At 38.3% G+C, this 17,930-nt stretch overlaps 1 protein-coding gene across 18 annotated transcripts in view; it reads right to left on the bottom strand.

The window, feature by feature from the left end:
* Positions 1-986: 986 nt before the first annotated feature.
* Positions 987-17,930, bottom strand: part of LOC5566699 (plasma membrane calcium-transporting ATPase 1) — a 277,219-nt gene continuing 260,275 nt past the window's right edge. For all 18 annotated transcript variants that reach the window (XM_021855701.1, XM_021855700.1, XM_021855714.1 and 15 more), the window contains one exon: positions 987-3,457. In XM_021855701.1, the coding sequence (XP_021711393.1) occupies positions 3,420-3,457 (38 nt within the window). In that variant the 3' untranslated portion in view covers positions 987-3,419. The remainder of the gene's footprint in view (positions 3,458-17,930) is intronic.

The raw sequence follows: 17,930 nt of genomic DNA, 5'->3' as shown, positions 1-17,930 counted from the left end.
ATACAGTTCTTTTACTAAATGAGAAACAAGTTTCCGAACAGTAAATTAACACATTGGGATATATTTTCAATCAGGTTTCAAACACTAGCAAACCGTTTTGTGAAACCATGCTTCAACGCATGGAAAACATAGCGTTACACCCATAGCACACTTTGATCCCTGACGAGATCTAGCAGGCCGAATGAAATACAAACGCTTCGATTAGAACTTCAAAACAGTCTTCTTTGATTTGGATTGAATGTCGATGGAGACGCATGATCGATTACTGGTACTCGGTTACATCATTTCATCAATACATTGAAACGGAATCACTGCGATCGATACTCCGTCACAGTGAAAGACCAGAACATATTAGGAAAAAGAGTCTACCTTACGAAATCTTCGTTGTGCGTCGCTTTCCGAGGATCCTTGTCTAGTGCTACTGCTCAGATGACTTCCTATCCGAGCGCGCTATCAGTCCACAGTCGTACACGAATGGCCCTAAAATGACAAAACAGTTTCAGTTTCGGAAGCATGAATTAGCGTTGGTTAGTAGATGTTGTTACACATGAATCCGTTGGTGATGTTCGTAGATCGTTTTCTCAAAAAAGTTTATCAAACTTAACCCACCAACACCGATCAAAACCCACGATTTCCGCGTGTGTGTGTCCTCCCACGGCAAACGCAACCGAGCCCCGCGGAGACGAAACGATGCCATTGACAATTGTTATCCACCGCTGTTTCCAGATCCAGATCTTGCGTTCTTGGCACCGTCGAATGCAGACCCGATTTTCTAGAATCGCAGTGCATTACAATCCACAACTTGCCGCAAACTGCCATCCGACATGTTTGCTTGCTTGCTTGCACGCCGCAACGCATGCCTTTTTCGCATGCCACGCAAAACTTGATTGCGCTTCATCCTTGCTCAGTTTGGAAGATGCTGCAGTCACACCCCTGGAAGTGGCCTGTCGATCTTCATTCGATCATGTCACATCTTTTTTTTTGGTTTGTTTTTTTTTTCGATGGCTTGCATTTTGGACTCTTTATACGATTTAGCATCGAGCGAAGACGACGCGATCCAAAAGACTAGTCGCAATTGTTAACGGGTTAGTGTTCGCTGCCGGATGATGAAGAAAGGAAAGTAAGGGGAATCGTTGGCAGGTGTAGTAGGCGTAGAATTTTGTCGTTTTTTTTTTAAATTTAACCTAGTAGGCGAATTTTAGTAGGGTTTCGGTTGCAAAAGTGATTAAATCGATCAGAACGCAGTCCCTATTTTTGGCCCCATTCCTAGTTTCGCCAAAGACGAAATAAAGACATAGTATTTTGATTCAGAATGAGTCCCAATTCTAGTACTACACTCGATACTCAGGTTTGACATATCGCAGTACACTTTTCACAGCATTCTAGATCTTGTTCTATTACCCCATGAGCCATGAAGGTCTTTACTTCGTCTTTGGTTTCACTGATCCCGGATCCCGTTTCCTCGCAATATGCGGATGGCAATGAACCGTGCCCTGCTTGCGATCGCCTAGACAACAACGTAAACAAAAACGGAACTAAGATAAACTTTTTCAAACACGATTCACAAACGATATTACAACGCGGCCTCGGTAGATTTCGCTCTCTGACAAGCGGATAAAAGAGATATCTCGAGATAAAACCGGGTGCCACTTCTCGAGAAGCGAGACGTTCGCACATCCTTGTTTGGTAACCGTTTTATTTCTGTAGTGTGTTGTTTTGCTTTTGCCCTAATTCACCTAGAGAGATATCAGTTTCTCGATCAACTACATCATCATCATCATCATCATCATTTCGATCGCGATTTGATCTCTGTACCTACTGTTCTGACCTTCCCTAGCGAGTGCTTTGATTCACACACCCAAACGCACGTGTTCTCGCGTGTGTGTCAGTTTTAGTGGATGGAGGTTAGGTCTTCGTCAGTCGTCGATTAGTTGAGGGCAGGGTAATAGAATAAGACATTCCTTCTAGAGAGCAGTAGGCGACTGACCGCACTCTTCTTCATAGTTTTTCTTTAAATTATTTTTTTTTTCTAGAGGGGATTCGGCTGTCTTTTGATATATACTAATTGCTCATAATTTTTTGGATTTTATCTTTGTGTGGTTTGAAAGGTGCTTCACCTCTACTAATAGGTCGATTCAAGACTTTGTCACTTTTCTTTCGTTCTTAACTATAAGGCAGAAAAACAGTACTTTAAACATTGTTTTCTTCACTATACTATGTACGATTCTCAGCTCACCTTCAACGTTTGGTTTAAATGTAACGCGATTTGACGTGCTAATCCAACAATGAAAAGTTGAAGACATAACATAAAAACAACATACTCGGACTGAAACAAACTTAAATGATAAATGCTTCTGCAATCCTTCATTATACACAAAGAAATTTCACTCAGTGTCGTTCTTCTTCGTAATGAGCAACATAAATCATCTAACTGTCCTATTTTGCCTAATTATTAAATAAATTAGTTTGTGTGTGTGAAATAATAGCAAGAGTACCCTGAAACTCCACGAATAACTATGATTGCAAAGTGGTTTATTCGATTTTGTTCACACGTCTAGTCGATTAACTAAACAAAACTTGTACAAGTGTCCACGTGTTGTTTGACCTGGTGACTTCGTAAAAGCAATGGCTTGTAAATGTGTAAGTTAAATGTGATTGTTTTTTTATGGTTAAGTAAGTCAACTTGATTTGGTTCCTGTGTTTGTGGAAGGGTGAGTGTGTGGTTTGTCATAAGTAAACTTTTAAACTCCTTGTAATAACAATAAGTTTTCTTTTTTTTTTCATTCGAACATAATACTCATTTTTTTTCTGTTTCGCGTGTCGATCTAGTCTATGTATATATTATTCGCTATAAACCGTTAAACTTGATTCAAAGGTTGCTTTATCTTCCTACTATACAATAGTTCCGACTTGTCCAGCAATCACAGCAAGCTGTGACCTATTTCATTTCCTTTTAGTTCATATTTTTATGATCCATTGGCTTTGATTTCACTCTCTTTCTCGCTTTCTCTCGCACAAAAAAAAACGTCAACTGTTTCCTCGTTTTTTGGTTCATTCCAATCCTACGTATTGGTTCTAGAAGAGATGATGGCCTACTTTGCTCCTGCATTTGTCGCATGGAAAAGCACCTCTTCAGCGCCTACTCAACAAACACAGCTTCGTTCAAGGTTGTAACAACTTTGGAAAGAAAACAAGTGAATAAATGACGAAATGCAAATGCTCTGAACTCTGATTGCGTTTGTTATTTAGCTAGTGCTCCTCCCTTTACTTTCCGCACCGTAATTTCCTCTACACGCTTCCTAAGTCTGCATTGGTATTCGCATCCTACCAACTATAGAATATTGCTTTCTAAACTGTCATTAGAAAGAAATCAATGAACCGCGCGAGATCTTCCCACTTCAATCGTATATCAAAGGAATTTATACTGTTGTCGATTTTGTCCAAACCGCGAATTTCTCTGTAAAAAAATCAAAGAAAGTAAATTTAAGATTTTCAGAATTTGAATTAGAGACAGTGTGTAGATTTTTTTTTATTTGTTTTGTTAAATTTAGATAGTTGCTTTTTTCTTACAGAAAGGAAATCATAAATAATAAACACAACAACTGATAGATTTTGCTCCAGACAGCGGTTTTTATTAGAACAGCATGCATTTTTTTTCATTTCCAACCGAGGAAGGTGCTCATTTTTATTCACTAAAACTACAGTTATACAATACAAAAGTGGGCAATGTTGAGAGATGCTATCGACAACTTTGTGCTATTATGCTAATCAATTTAAATGGGAATTTACGGAAACGGGTACATCAGCAAAGAGTCAGTAAAAGTTTTGTACAAATGGCATTTGGTTCCAAGTAACATTGATCGTATCCAGCTTTTTACGCTCGCTATAAAAATAACGAGGGATAATTCGTCCCCTTGATGCTACAACTAGATAACTCGAAATTTGAAATTTTTGACTTCAATATGTCAAAACATTTTTCTTAATTAGATCTGCAAAATATCCACAGGTCTTAAGCGTGTGATTCAAAATACACAAGTTAAAGATTATTTTTCAATCATAATCTCTGCGTTTAACCATCACCTTGTTAAACGGTCATACTTTCAAAGTTGCACATCTCAAAATTATGATTTTCGAGTTATCTAGTTGTAGCATTAAGGGGACGAATTCATATTTCACATTTCTTGCCTACCGATTTTATAGCTGGGTCTTAGTAGGCTGTTATCTGAGATGGTTATTTAATTGTCAATTTTTTCATCAATCTTGTATTCATGGCCCAGAGTATGTTCAGGATTTCATATTTTTCTTTATTTTATAATATTTTTTGTTCTAGGAACTAAGGTTCTCCAATTCAAGTGGTGAAAGGACAACTCTAGGAAAAGCTTATATGAAAGATGAAATTATAACGATTCTAAGACAGCTTTCCTAAGACGTACCGATGCATGTCTACCATACAAATTCAGTTACGTAGGTGGAGCACATTTGGTTTATAAAATGGAAGTTGAAAGAAAACTATTATAATGACAAATTCATTCCTCGACCACTGGTTTATGGAATTTGACAAAGTGCTCCCCCTACAGTATACTTTCCCGCCTGAATAGTGTAGCCGTTTTATCAACCTAACCGCCAATCTCAAAAACTTTGAACAACAACTTTCAGTAACAAGCAGAACGCCAAATTACCGATTTTAAACGTTGTTTGATGTTTCCTGTTTTCATAAATTTTCCAACTTGTCACAGTTTGCTGAGATGCAACCATAAACATTATAGTGTAGTCAAGAAACGTAAAAAGTTTGATTCTCTACAGAGAAAGTTGGAGAATTTTTGATAACAATTTATAAATTTATGAATGATGCCTCTCATTCTTGTATTCATGAGCTTTAAAAATCAAGGGTTTCAATGGAATTTTTGAAAACGATTCTGTTGTCAAGATTTTGATAAGAATCAAGAATCCGTCATCGTTATAATCGAAACTTCAAATGTAGTTTTTCTATTTAAAATTGACATGTATGGGGGTAACAATGGTTTGGATCTGAGAGAGAGGAGACAGCTCACTGACAGTTGGCATGTTTTCATGCCTTCTTGGATCTCTTTCTTTTATTCTTGTGTTGTGCACAATGGTCAGATGAACTTATTTTGGTCAACATTATATTCGCTTTTTGTTTTTTACTATGAAAAAGGGTATGAATTTAAAAAAAAATCAATTGCAGTTTGCCAACACACAACTATTTTTAGTTATTTTTTTTTTTTTTTTTGAAATGTGAAATCATCGAAAAACACCTACAGTTTCTAATTAAGTTTACTTGAATTTTGACGATTTTTCACGCTGCCCTTCGTATGTGCGATTTCCCAGTGACAGTTGGTGACAAATTCCCATGACTTTTGGAAGCTCGCAATCTAAGCCAGCTGTCTCCTCTCTCTCAGGTTTTAATCTACCAGTAGATTGGACTATAGAATAAAACGCATTTCGTAAATAAATCGCCTCTAATTTAGTAGATTTGCCAAATTTCAGCTTTTTATCTTTTCAAAAAGTCATATTAATAATTAAGATTTCGCAAAAAATTAGCTCCCTTGCGCCAGTGGTTGCAGTCGTGTTCCAGTAGTGAATCAATTGATGGAAGCAGTTTTTAATAGAAGTATAGACATGAAAAAATGTCCCAGAGATGATTTTTTTGCTTTATTCGAAAGATTTCAGTTGTTGCTCCGAAGGAAAAATGTTAAACCAATGTAAAACTCAACTATTTTGTTTGAAATTCCAAACTACTGGAGCACTAGCGCAACTACTGGAGCTCGCCAAAAGATCTCTGCTGGGACCGACATCCTATAAATAAGTTTTTAATTCTTCTCCAAACCATGTGTGAAAGTTGACGTAAGAATTGAAAAAGTAATCAAGAAATATCAAAAAAGCTGCTCAATGTTACCCCGGTTTACGGTACTAGAATTGCGTGGCTCAAGCATATACGCAAATATTCGAAAGTAATATCAGGGAAGAAGAACAAAAAGGCATCGATTAGCCTTGGAACGCATAGACACATCCCGTTTTGATGCTGTCGGCTGTCAATCGTGGTTGCGAGCTTGGCAAAAAATTTCCCTCATGCCCATACAGGGATGCCAGGTTGGAAGACATGTCTTCCATTGGAAGACATTTGAGTAGTGTGGAAGACATTTGGAAGACGGAAGATTTTTGGAAGACCTTTCAGAAATTGTGGAGACATTTGGAAGACAATTTAGAATAATTGACATTTTTAAAATTCCTACAATTGGAAAAAGAACATATGAGTTGGAAATTACATAAACTCTTCTAAAAGATTTTTGCACATCTAAATCAAACTATAGAGATCCCTCTCCGAATTCCGTTGAAAATTCTCCAAGGATTTCTTCAGATATTGATCTGAGAATTCTGACAAGGATTCTTCCAGAGTTTCTTTAGGTTCTCTTGCAGAGATTTATTAAGACATTCTAGTAATGTATTTTAGTATTATTCCATGGAATCATCAAAGTTTTTCAGGGATTCCTACAAGGACTTTTCGAAACCTGTTTCAGTGTTGCTCGTGTATTTTTTTTACGAATTCATAAAAAAAGTAAACTGTTTCTCATATGATTTTTTTTCCTGTGAGAGCTACAATTTTTGCTTCTGAAATTATCCCAGGGATCTTGCAAGATTTTTTTCCACTGGTTTCTCCTGAATTCCTTCAACAATGGATAATCCTAGGGCAACTTCACTGGTGGTCCAAATTTTTGAACCATGTTATAAATTGGAGCAAGTGTTGCAAATATTGTTCCACTTTTATTCAATACCAGTTTTCTGGTCTATTTTTTTGGAACAGAATAACTGCCTGGTTCATTTTTGGTCGGATTTGGACCAAGCTTAAAACTGTTCCAAAACAGGTTTGATACATGTTTGTTAATCAGTTCGAATTTTTCTCGCTGATACTGCCAGCGTCTCTAGTTCCTAGGTAAGTAAAAACAGAAACAATATTCCATCGCAGCTGTTTTCCAAACAACATTTATTACTCTTCCAGCGATTCTTCCGGTTATTCCTTCAGGAACTCATATAGGACACCTCAAGGAATCATAAGGCTATTTCTCCGGTAAATTCTTTAGGAATTCGTCCAAGGACTCCACCACATATTTCTACAGGGATATATTTAAATATTTCACAACAAAGTCAGCCTACAGATATATCCAGGAGTTTTTCCAGGAATACTACTGAAGTTCCTCCGATTTGTCCAACTGAATTTACAACAGGAACTCCTCGGGGGATGTCTTTCAGACATTCATCCGGGATTTTGCGGCAGAAATACCTCCGGGGATTTGCTGCAGGCATTTCTCTGGGGATTTGCTCCAGGAATCTCTTCGGGTATGTATTTCCTTCAAAAACTTTTCTTCATGTATATCGTCCAGATATTCCTCCGGAGATGTCCTCCAGGAATCCTTTTCAGGATTTTATCCAACAATTTATCTGGGGATTCGCACCAGGATTTTTTCCGGAGCTTTAGGCCAGGAATTCCCTTTGGGATTTTTCCGGCAATTTGTTCCAACAATTTATTTGGGTATTTTTTCCAGAAACTCCTTCGATGATTTATCCAACAACTGCTCCGGGGATTTCCTCAGAAGATTCCGTCCAGGAATTTCTCTGGGGATTTCGACTAAAAAATCATTAAGATGTACAGAAATTTCTTCGGACACTTTTTCAGAGAATTTATCCGAACATTTCTTCCAGGAATATCTCTGAAAATTAGCACCAGGAATTTCTCCAGAGATTTGCTCCAGGAACTTCTCCGGAGCTTCCATCCAGGTAATTGATTCCCCTCTAGATATTTCATACAATAATTCATTACAGGGATATTCTCCAGAAATTGTTTCGGCGATTTTTTCAAAAGATTTTCTCTAGGAAGTTCTTTGGAGATTTGGTCCAGGAATTCCTCCAAGGATTTCAAGGATTACTCCGGAGATATCCCCCTACATTTATTCCAGGGATATTCTCCAGGAATTCTACAGAGGATTTTCAATAGCAATTTCTCCGGGGATGTACTTCAGGAATTCCTTCAGAAATTTTTCTGGAGATTTCCATCAGATTTTTTTCCGGGGATTTGCTTCAGGGAACCAGGGATTTTATTTCTCCAGGAATTCTCCAGAGTTCCTCAAGTACAGTCAAACCTCTCTGAGTCGATATCTGAAAGGATCACTGACTGAAAGTTGTATGAGGGGATCATCATAGTAACCATGAAATTATGAGTTTTTGTAGGGTTTCATGTGTCGATATCGAATAATGGAACATCGACTCATGGGGGTTTCACTATGATTCCTCGGAAATGCTCCAGAGCCCCTCTAGGAGTTTTTCTGAAGTTGCTTCGAAAAAATCACTACATTCCCTCCAGGAGTTTGTACAGAGTTCCTCAGGAAATTTCTAAAAAAATTCTCCGGGAATTTCACTAGACTTCCTCAAGGAATTCATCCAGAGTTCCTCCAGGTTGTTTTAAGTCCTTCAAGAAGTTATTTCGGATTTTCTCTGGAAATTCTTCTGTATTTTGTCCAGCAATTCCTCGGAATGTCCTCCGGATTTCTACTGGCAATTATTCTAGATTTCTTCCAAAGCTTCTTCTGGCGTTCCTCTACCAATTCCTTGAAAGTTCCTCCGTAATCCCTGAAAGGTTCCTTTGGTGTTCCTTCCCAACAGTGGGAATTGCTTCGAATATCCCCCTTTGTTTCTCTAGGAATTTCTCCGGAGTTCGTCATGAAATTTCCTCGGAGTTGTTTCATAGTTCCTCCAGGATTTTCTTTAGAGATTCTCTAGGATTTTGTCCAGAGTTTCTGCAGGAATTACTTGAGAGTTTCTCCGGGAATTCCTTCGAACCTTCACCGGTAATTCCTTCGGAGTTCTTTCAGAAATTCTTTTGGATTTTATCCAGCATATCCTCCGAAGTTCCTCCAAAACTCCAGGAGGAACTCCGGAGGAATTGCTGAAGAAACTCCGGAAGAATTGCTGGAGGACTCGAAAAGGAATTCATGGGAGAAATTCGACAAAAACAATCCTGGAAGAATTCCTGAAAGAACTGCGTAACAATTCCAATAGAGCTATGAACGAAATCCCGGTGGAGCTTTGGAGGAACTTCGGAGGATATGCTGGATAAATTTATGAAGAAAATCCCTTTGAGGTCGTCCGGGGATTTATTTCTGGAGTAAATCTCCGGAGGAATTGCTATTTGAGATCTCCTGAGAAATTTCTGGAAAAAATCCCAGAGTAGTTCATGGGGAAAATTCGCGGAGGAATTCTATCAGGATTTTCTAAAGCAAATTGCCAGAGGATATCCTTGGTAGGAATTCCTGGATGAATTCCACGGAGGAATTTCTTGATAAAATCCCCGAAAGAATTTCTGGAGGAGTTCCCAGGAGAAATCTCAGGATTAATTCTCAGAAAAATCTCCGAATGATTTTCTAAGTAAATTTCTGGACGAAATCCTGGAGGAAATCTCCGAAGGAATTCCTGGAGGAAAGCTTAATCTAATGAAATCTTTGGAGGTACTTTTAGAGTAAAACCCCGGAAGAATTTCTGGATGAAATCCACAGAGGAATTCCTGAAAGAACTGCTGTTCTAAATCTCCTTGAGAATTCTTGGGGGAAATCTCCTTGAGAATTCTTGGAAAAAATCTCCGGAGAATTTTTTGGAGAAAATCCCCGGAGGAATACCTGGAGCAAATTACCAGCGAAGTTTTTGAAGGAAATTCTCAGAGGAATTCCTTGGTAAAATCCTTGAAGAAATTTCTGGATGAAATCCCCAGAAGAATTCCTGGAAGGAAATCCCCAGAGAAATTCTTGAAGGAAATCCCCGGGAGAATTTCTGGACAAAATCCATAGAGTAATAGTTTTTGAAAGGGATACCCTGGAGGAATTCCTGGATAAAGTAATAAGAGAAATTACTGGAAATCTCCTGAAAAATTCCCTGGAAGAATCCCCTAAAGAATTTCTGGAGAAAATCCTCAGAGGAATTTCTGGACGAAATCCTCAGAGAAAATCCTAGACCAAATCCCCGCAGAAATTGATATCCGAAATCCTCTGAGGAATTCCTGGTGCAAATCGTGGACGAAATCCACGGAGGAATTGCAATTAGAAATCACATGAGAAATACCTGGAGAAAATCCCGGAGGAGTTCTTCGGGGAATCTCCGGGGGAATTTTTGGAAAAAATCTCCCGGAAAAAATCTGGACGGCTCGATCGGGAATTCCTTTCGAGCTCCACTGGGAGCTCCTTCGGAAATTCCTTTGGAGCCGGGAATACCTTCGGATTTTCACCGTAGTTTCTCCATGAATTAAATCAGAGTTTCTCATGAAATCCACCAGTAATTCTTCGAAAATCCTCCGGAGTTCCACTAGGAAAACTTCTGGAGTTACTCTGAGTATTCCCCTAGATTTCGTCGGGAAATCCTCCAGAGTTTTTCCAAGAATTTATCCAAAATTCGTCCTGGAATTTCTTACGAGTTTCTTCTAAAATTCCGTCAAAGTTCCATCTGAAATCCCTACGGATTCCTTACTTTCAAAAATTCCTCAAGTAATTTCTTCGTAGTTTCTCCAGAAATTCTTCCGGGGTTCCTCCAGGAATTCCTCTGGAGTTTCTCTGAATACTCCTTCAGTCTTCCTCCGGGACTTAATCCAGAGTTCCTCCGGAAATCCTCCACAGTTTCTTAAAGAATTCCTCCACAATTGATCTGGGAATTTTTCCAAAGTTTCTCCAGGAATTCATACAGAGTTTTCCAGCAATTCTGACAAAGTTCATCTGGAGCTTCACCGGAAATTTATTGGCAGTTCTTCCGGAAAAAAGCGAGGTTTTTAAACAGTGTTGTACAAAACTTGTCGCGACGATTGAAATGTAAAAAAAAAAAATAAAATAAAAGGAGTTCTAGGGTAACTTGTTTGAAAACTGTTTACGAAATTTTTAATATCACGAGAAGAATTCATAGAGAAGTACATGAGATTGAGATATTTGCTAAAGAATATGAAGAAAATCAAGAAAAAATATTTTATTTTTGCTAGAATTTCTGGAGATTACTGGAGAAGAAGGTGGGCGTGTTTAAAAATTCTGTATAAAAATTTCTGGAGGAATTCCTGGAGAAATTCTTTATGAAATTTTGGGATAAATTGTTGCAAAAATCACTGATTAAACATTTGAAGAAATTCTTGTACGAAGAACAAAAAGTTTCTAGGTGATTGGCTTGGAATATCATAGAAAATTTCTGAAGGAACATTTCATGTAACATCACTGGAGAATTCCTTGACTAAATGAATGTAGATATATTTTTAAAGGTTCATGTAGTAATCTGTGAAGAATCTCAAGAATAATTATTCATATCCAAGGAAGCTTCCGATTAAATTGAGATCTGGTTAAAAATAAAACCATGCACAACCATTGCCTGACAAGCATGGTTTAAAAACAATATGCTAGAGGAGCTGTGGAGGATTTCTTTGAAGAAATTCCTTAACAATAATGTCAAACATGATGAAGGAGAGCTTAGTTAAAAAAATGGAGCAAATGTCACAACTGAAAAAGCAGTTTTCTGCGTTGAAATCAACAAATAAAAAAAAACACAGCAGTTTTATTATGAAAGTAAAACATCTGTGTGTATTTTTCTCAGAATTGGGAATTTTCAAGCAGAAAACTGTTTTTTTTTTCAGTTTTGACATTTGCTTTATTTTTACTTGTACCTTATCCCGGAAATTTGGACTAGGACTAGGAGGTTAGCATGATAATTGAAAAATTTTAAGTGGAAGACATTGGAAGACATTTGTCCATGCAATTGGAAGACATTGGGAAAAATCACCTGGCATCCCTGTGCCCATATCTCCATAGATTCGTGAATCGCCGCGAATCGAACAAGGAAGCATAACCTTGCACGGCGGAAACAAAGAAACGTCTTAAAATAAGCATGTCTCCACAACAGCATAATCTAGGACAGAGGCCATCGCGAGCGAGTGACATAGCCTACTCCGTGTCAGGAAGCAACGACAATATCGGCGGTATTTAATCGATCTTTTGTTCGCCTCGCCGCGCGCCGTGGCGTCTCCTCGTCTCACACTTGACTTCCCCCTCGATTATGCTGCTTCTTCCGAGTCCGATCCGAGCAGTTGGCGTCTAGTTTTGTGCGCCTACTATTCGCACCATAATTATGTACACACGATACGATGTAGTGCTACATATGTGAGTGTTGGTATGTGTGCCGAGTAGGCCTTGCCATCGTGTGACATCCTTTTACATGATGTTGTCCTCGTGCACATTTATTGCATAACGTGCGGGAAAACTCAAGTCTTAAGATTAGGAGGGGGGGGAACACAACGAGTGGCGATGGAGTATAAGTAGACGAAATACGAGAGTGAGCGGCGGCAGGGGGAGCAATGCAAACCCGGAAATGGGAATGGATTGTATTGCTATGATTCTTTTGCCAGCGAGAATTCCTTTTAGCCTAATGTATTCGGCTCCGTTTATGAATAGTAACTTTCAATAAATTATATATCATAACAAATGGCACAAAATGTCATATAAATGATTATAAATATTTAGACGACTTTCATGGCGTATTTAGGCATTTGTAGGAGATAGATTTTTAAAATGAACTGGCGATGTAAAATGGCCGTGAACGAAACATCATTTTTCGATAATGTAGATGGTTCAGTAATGTACAATTTTATTTTACGACACGACTCCAAACGATTCCAGTATTGCTTGTGCTGAGTTGCCGCCCAAGAATTAATCTGAAGCTTCACCCAGCACTTCGAAATTGGAATAGCTGGCTCAGTACCAATGAAGTCATGCGATGCTCCATCAGCCAATTCACGTCCAGCGATGGAAGAATGACAAGGTGGCCATACAAGGTTTACAGAGTTGACTGAATTCAGTTCCTCAATTTGAGTTCGACAGGCTTCGCCTTTGAGTTGGCCGAAGCAAGAGCTTTCAAAGTAGCCTAACTATCTTAACAGAAGTATATGACTTTACCCATTACGTGCTGTTGAAGTGATAATTGCACTCCACACATAAGAGCAAATATTTCCGCCTGAAAAACTGTACAGTGTCTACCAAGTGAGTAGAACTGATTCAGTCTTAGCTCACGAGAATATTCACCAGCACCCAGCTCTACCTTGAAGGAGAGAGCCATCAGTGTAACATACTACATATATTGTTTGATATACTTCTTTCCAAATAGCCAGACGTCCTCTTTTGAATATCCTGTAAAGAAAGTGACAGGCAATTGTGAGATCACTTATAGCAGGGACAATTTTGTCCTAATTCACCAAAAGTGGAAACAACGAAGTGTGTGTAAATCTCCGATTCATTTCTCCAGTATATTCAGTACCCATAGCGGAATTTGGGGCAAGTGTGCCATAGGGGCAAGTGTGCCACCCCTGATTTTTGTAAAAACTACAAACTATATTTTTTATTTGAGCTCAACAATATGTTCCCTTATAGTCCATAATACAATGGTCAAAATTTGACGCAAATTGCTCCATTTTTCACGTATTTACATCGACTTTTGTGAAAACCATAAAATTTCAGTGATTTTTTATAAGATTTTGTTGTTTCTGAATAGCATGGTGAGAGGTAAATTAATAACGAATTTTTCAAACGTTTTGTACATTGTGAAGCTATACAAATGTGTAAGTAATTGTGGCATTTGAACGAAAAAAATATTTAGTTTTACATACAAAATCCATTTTGGTTGAAATCTATACTTTTTGGGGCAAGTGTGCCATCTTTTTGGTAAACAAAAATGGTTGGGGTGAAATTCATAAAAATGTAAACATCATCAACAAAATCATGATAATGAACCAAAATGAGGCACCAGTAGTGGTTTTTGAAGTGTAGAAAACGAAAGGCGAACATTTTTGCTCCCACAATGATTTTTTTTTTCTACAAATATTCGATAATAACATGGTTTTAGGCGTTTTAAGAACTATTTTACTTATTTTCATCAATATTTTACCTTGATTTAGTGCTGATCTAGTGTAATATTATACAGATCCTCCATAATGAAAGAGTAATTCATATATCCCATTGAATGGAGACAAAAAAACCGATTTTAGTTATTCGAATTGACTAGTACAGAGTTCCACATGTGATGAACCTTGTTATAAAGCATCCCCTCATGACGGTAAACCTAAAAATATTTATAAAATTGTCAATCAGGCTCTGCTTTGTTAGCAATATTAACAGGAAATAATGAAAATTTCATTACAAGTAGAATTATGTGAATGTTCATTCGATGGCCGTCTTGCCCCATAAGGGTGGCACACTTGCCCCATAGTGTTGAAAATCAGGGTATTTTGGATGATATTTGAGGAGCTCCAAAACTAATACTTTTTGAAATTATTTTCTTTTTAAATGGCACAGTGCTTATGAAAAGATGTGAAACTAACATCTTGAGGCTGAATTGGCGGGATTTTTAAACTTTAGACAAAGTTAGAGAACAATTTGCTTAAGGTGGCACACTTGCCCCAAATCCCGCTAAACGGTAAGAGCAAGAAAGTGCTTCTTGTTTAAGATGTGTAGTGGCGCAACGTTGAAAAGAGCCTCGCATGCTTTGGAGATAGCTGGTATCCCAGGCTTGTTCTAACTTCGCCTTTTCGACATCCATATGCCAATGTCGGTCGAACAGCTGTTGTGTAAATCCATTTGATATGCTTCGGGCCTCAAAAGTTTTATCACAAGTTTGCCAACGTTGACCGGAGGCCATTCAATCTTTCTTGACTCTAAATTCAATGTAAGATGTCCAGGAAAGTTGGAAATCTTGAACGACTCCGACATACCTCTCGATCAGTTACATCAATTTCAGTGCCAAAAAGACGTAAAGGTCGAATTCCATCGCGGTTTCGTCTTTCCGTGAAAAGAACAATAGATGTGTAATTCGGGTAATCCGAAGGGCCATATTGGCGACACCCACTCTCGGCTACCTGAAGAGGACTTTGCATCAGGTCGAATAGGGTGCTTATGCACATACCAACTATCAGAGCTAGATAGTCGTCGGCAAATCCATAAGTTGGAAAACCGCTATTTTTGAGTTGCCTCAATAGCGTATCTGCTAGATTCCAAATAAGTGGTGACAAGACTCCCCTTGGGGGCATCCGCAAACACTCAATTTTCGAATCGCTGCTTGACGCAATGTCTAGAAGGGATGTCGGTTCTGAGTTTTTGGTAAATCCAGTAATCAATGTAGACAGCCCATGGGTTCGTGCAGCTTCCAATGTGGCATCGGAAGACACATGGCATCGAAGGCACCCTCAATATCCAAGCAGGATTGCTTATGAGCGAATGCTTTCTCAATATCGTATACAACTTTTTGTAAAAGAGTCACTGTGGACTTTCCACATTGCAATGCATGTTGATTCACATGAAGAGGTATGCTTTCCAAATAGACATCACGGATGCGATAATTGATAATGCGAATGTACAAGCCACTTCACTAGAAAAGAGGTCAGACTGATCGGTCTAAAACTGTTCGCTTCTTCATACGACGCAATAATAATGAGCTGTCAAATCAGCACCTTCTCCAGCACCAAATAGGGTCCTAAAGCCCTGTCCCAATTTTAGTGCCTAACGCTTAAGTTTAGGCCAAAAACACATGTTTACTCAATTTTCTAATGTTTTCAGTTGGTTTAAGCCCAAAAAGCATTTTTTCAGATTTTGTCACATCCTTTGGCTTAAACTCAAATTTTGGGTGTATTTTGTTTTCCGTGTCCCTTCCGAAATGTCAGATAGGAACAACCCCAGTGGTCGAACTAAAACCCCTGTGGTGTTTTTGTCGACTAAGCAAACGTCAAACATGATCAAAAGTGTCAAGGTTCATTTATGGACCAAATTTTTAAATTGAAGTTAAAACATGATATAGCCATTATTTGAGCGGGAAAAATTGCTAAAGTAGTTACAGTAACATGCTTTTTCGTGTTATTAAATAAAAACAAGATTTCATTAAAAATTTTAGGACCCAATTGTAGGTAGTGCAACCCTGGTTAGGGGGTCTATCGAAGACTCTTCACCAACCAAGAATGGCAAAAGGTAAGGCAGGTATTCGGTAGCAAAAACTGCTTACAAGTAGGTTTTTCAAAACATGTCAAAATCAAATCTCTTCTGGGCAAAACAGGAATCCCATCTGGTCCTAAAGATTTACAGGAGCAAAACTTTTAAGTGCTCACTGAATCGATTCAGTAGCCGAAGCCAAGTACTCGTAACTGCAAAAGTTATTTTTTTGACGTTAACTACGTCTTACGGCAATATACTAAATTATGTAAGATTTTGAACGCTAATAACTCAGTCATTTATCGATAAATTTTCAATATTTTCCCACCAATCGGTCGGAAATGTATACAACAATTTCCTCGAATGGAGAAAACTATTGATTATTGGCAATAAACTATTGAAAGTTGGGAAAATGTCGACCCCTTTCTTACGCAACCAATCACGTGCAAGCAGTTTTCCACGCTTCTTTTGCGTTCCGCTTCGCACTATTCGTGATCAAACGTCAACATCAAACCGCAAAATCGCTAGTGTTTGGAGATGATTTAACCTCCAAATTGCCAAATAACCTCCCAAACATCACCTCCAAGTTAGTTCTAATAACCTCCGTCATATGAAATATGGTGGCGCGTCGATCGTCGCAAGTTTATCTTTAAACAGTCAATAAAAGCAGACCGATTCCTGCTTTTTCGTTCATTCTTCTTTTTGCCGTCAGACTGTGAACATGGTTGGCGAGCAAGTCTCGAGTGCCTTTCGCATTCTCAGCTCAGTTTTCAACGGGACGCGAATGGAACAACGGGCGAGGAGGACGCAACCAGTGCGACGTCAAAATGTGTCCATGTCACGCAAATTCAACAATTCAATCGGCCCTTTTCAGAGCCAACAAATGTGTTTTAAAGAGTTGATTGTGTAATATTTGCTCGAGATGGCTGAAGAAAATCGACCAAAGCCGCCAAAATGGGCCGTTCAGACCATTATGGTGATATCTGCGCTGTAGAGACAACTATAATGGGCCAGCAACGATTCTGTTTTGCGTGTTTATTGAGCCGAATATCTCAACGAAGCAAAAGAAGTTCTTCATGACGCGGAATTTATTCGAGTATCAGAAGGAGAACAGGAAATTTAAACATCGATCTTACCAACCAGGAAAATATCGAGTTTGTGGATTTCATGGAGAAGTACCTGAAACTCAAACTAGCTTCGGATCCCTCTAAGCCAACCAATCTCAGCGGTTCTTGTGTCGACATGACCTTCACGCGCAACATTCGGGTGAAAAACAAGAGTTATTATTCTTGTTTCTTCTTTCATCGACCGATTCTTTCGGTGCTACAGTGTTAATCAAACAAACGGCCCTTTTCAGGGCCACCGAATTTTTCAAAAAGAGTTATTAAGCATCGATAAATTGCTTTAAACAAAGAAACAAAACTACAAACATATATCTTTTCTAAATTCACAAACCATTACATTCTGGATTATAACTAAAGGAAGGTTGCAATTATGACATTTGACTATAATACAAATGCAGAAAATTACATGGCGTAGTTAACGTCATGCGGTCGTGTCTTGTTCACAACCCCCACTGCTTTTTTATTTAAGGTGAAGATGAATCGAAGCCAAAGTTCAAATTTTCAAGAGCACGGATCTGAAGAACCAAACATCCGTTTATGCTGAAAACTTAATCGATTGATCAATCGATTGAAGAATAGCTAAAACCTAGCATAATTTTCGAATTCAAGATATCAAGATTTTTTTAGAAGATTCTGACGGAAATCGCTTCGAAATATCTGTCATACTTCAAAGAGAATTTTCAGCGAAATTAGTTTGAAGAAAACCATGAAGATTTAGAAGAGGATGTTGTTATTGAGCTTCTGACAATAAACATAAGAGCAAATATTTCTGGTGAAACTTATAATGAAGTACCAGGCATAATTCCAAGAG

The sequence above is a fragment of the Aedes aegypti genome, chromosome 3 (assembly GCF_002204515.2).
Source record: "Aedes aegypti strain LVP_AGWG chromosome 3, AaegL5.0 Primary Assembly, whole genome shotgun sequence".
Lineage (NCBI taxonomy): Eukaryota > Metazoa > Arthropoda > Insecta > Diptera > Culicidae > Aedes > Aedes aegypti.
Note: the sequence above shows the minus strand (reverse complement) of the source record. Positions and strands in the feature narration are given on the sequence as shown.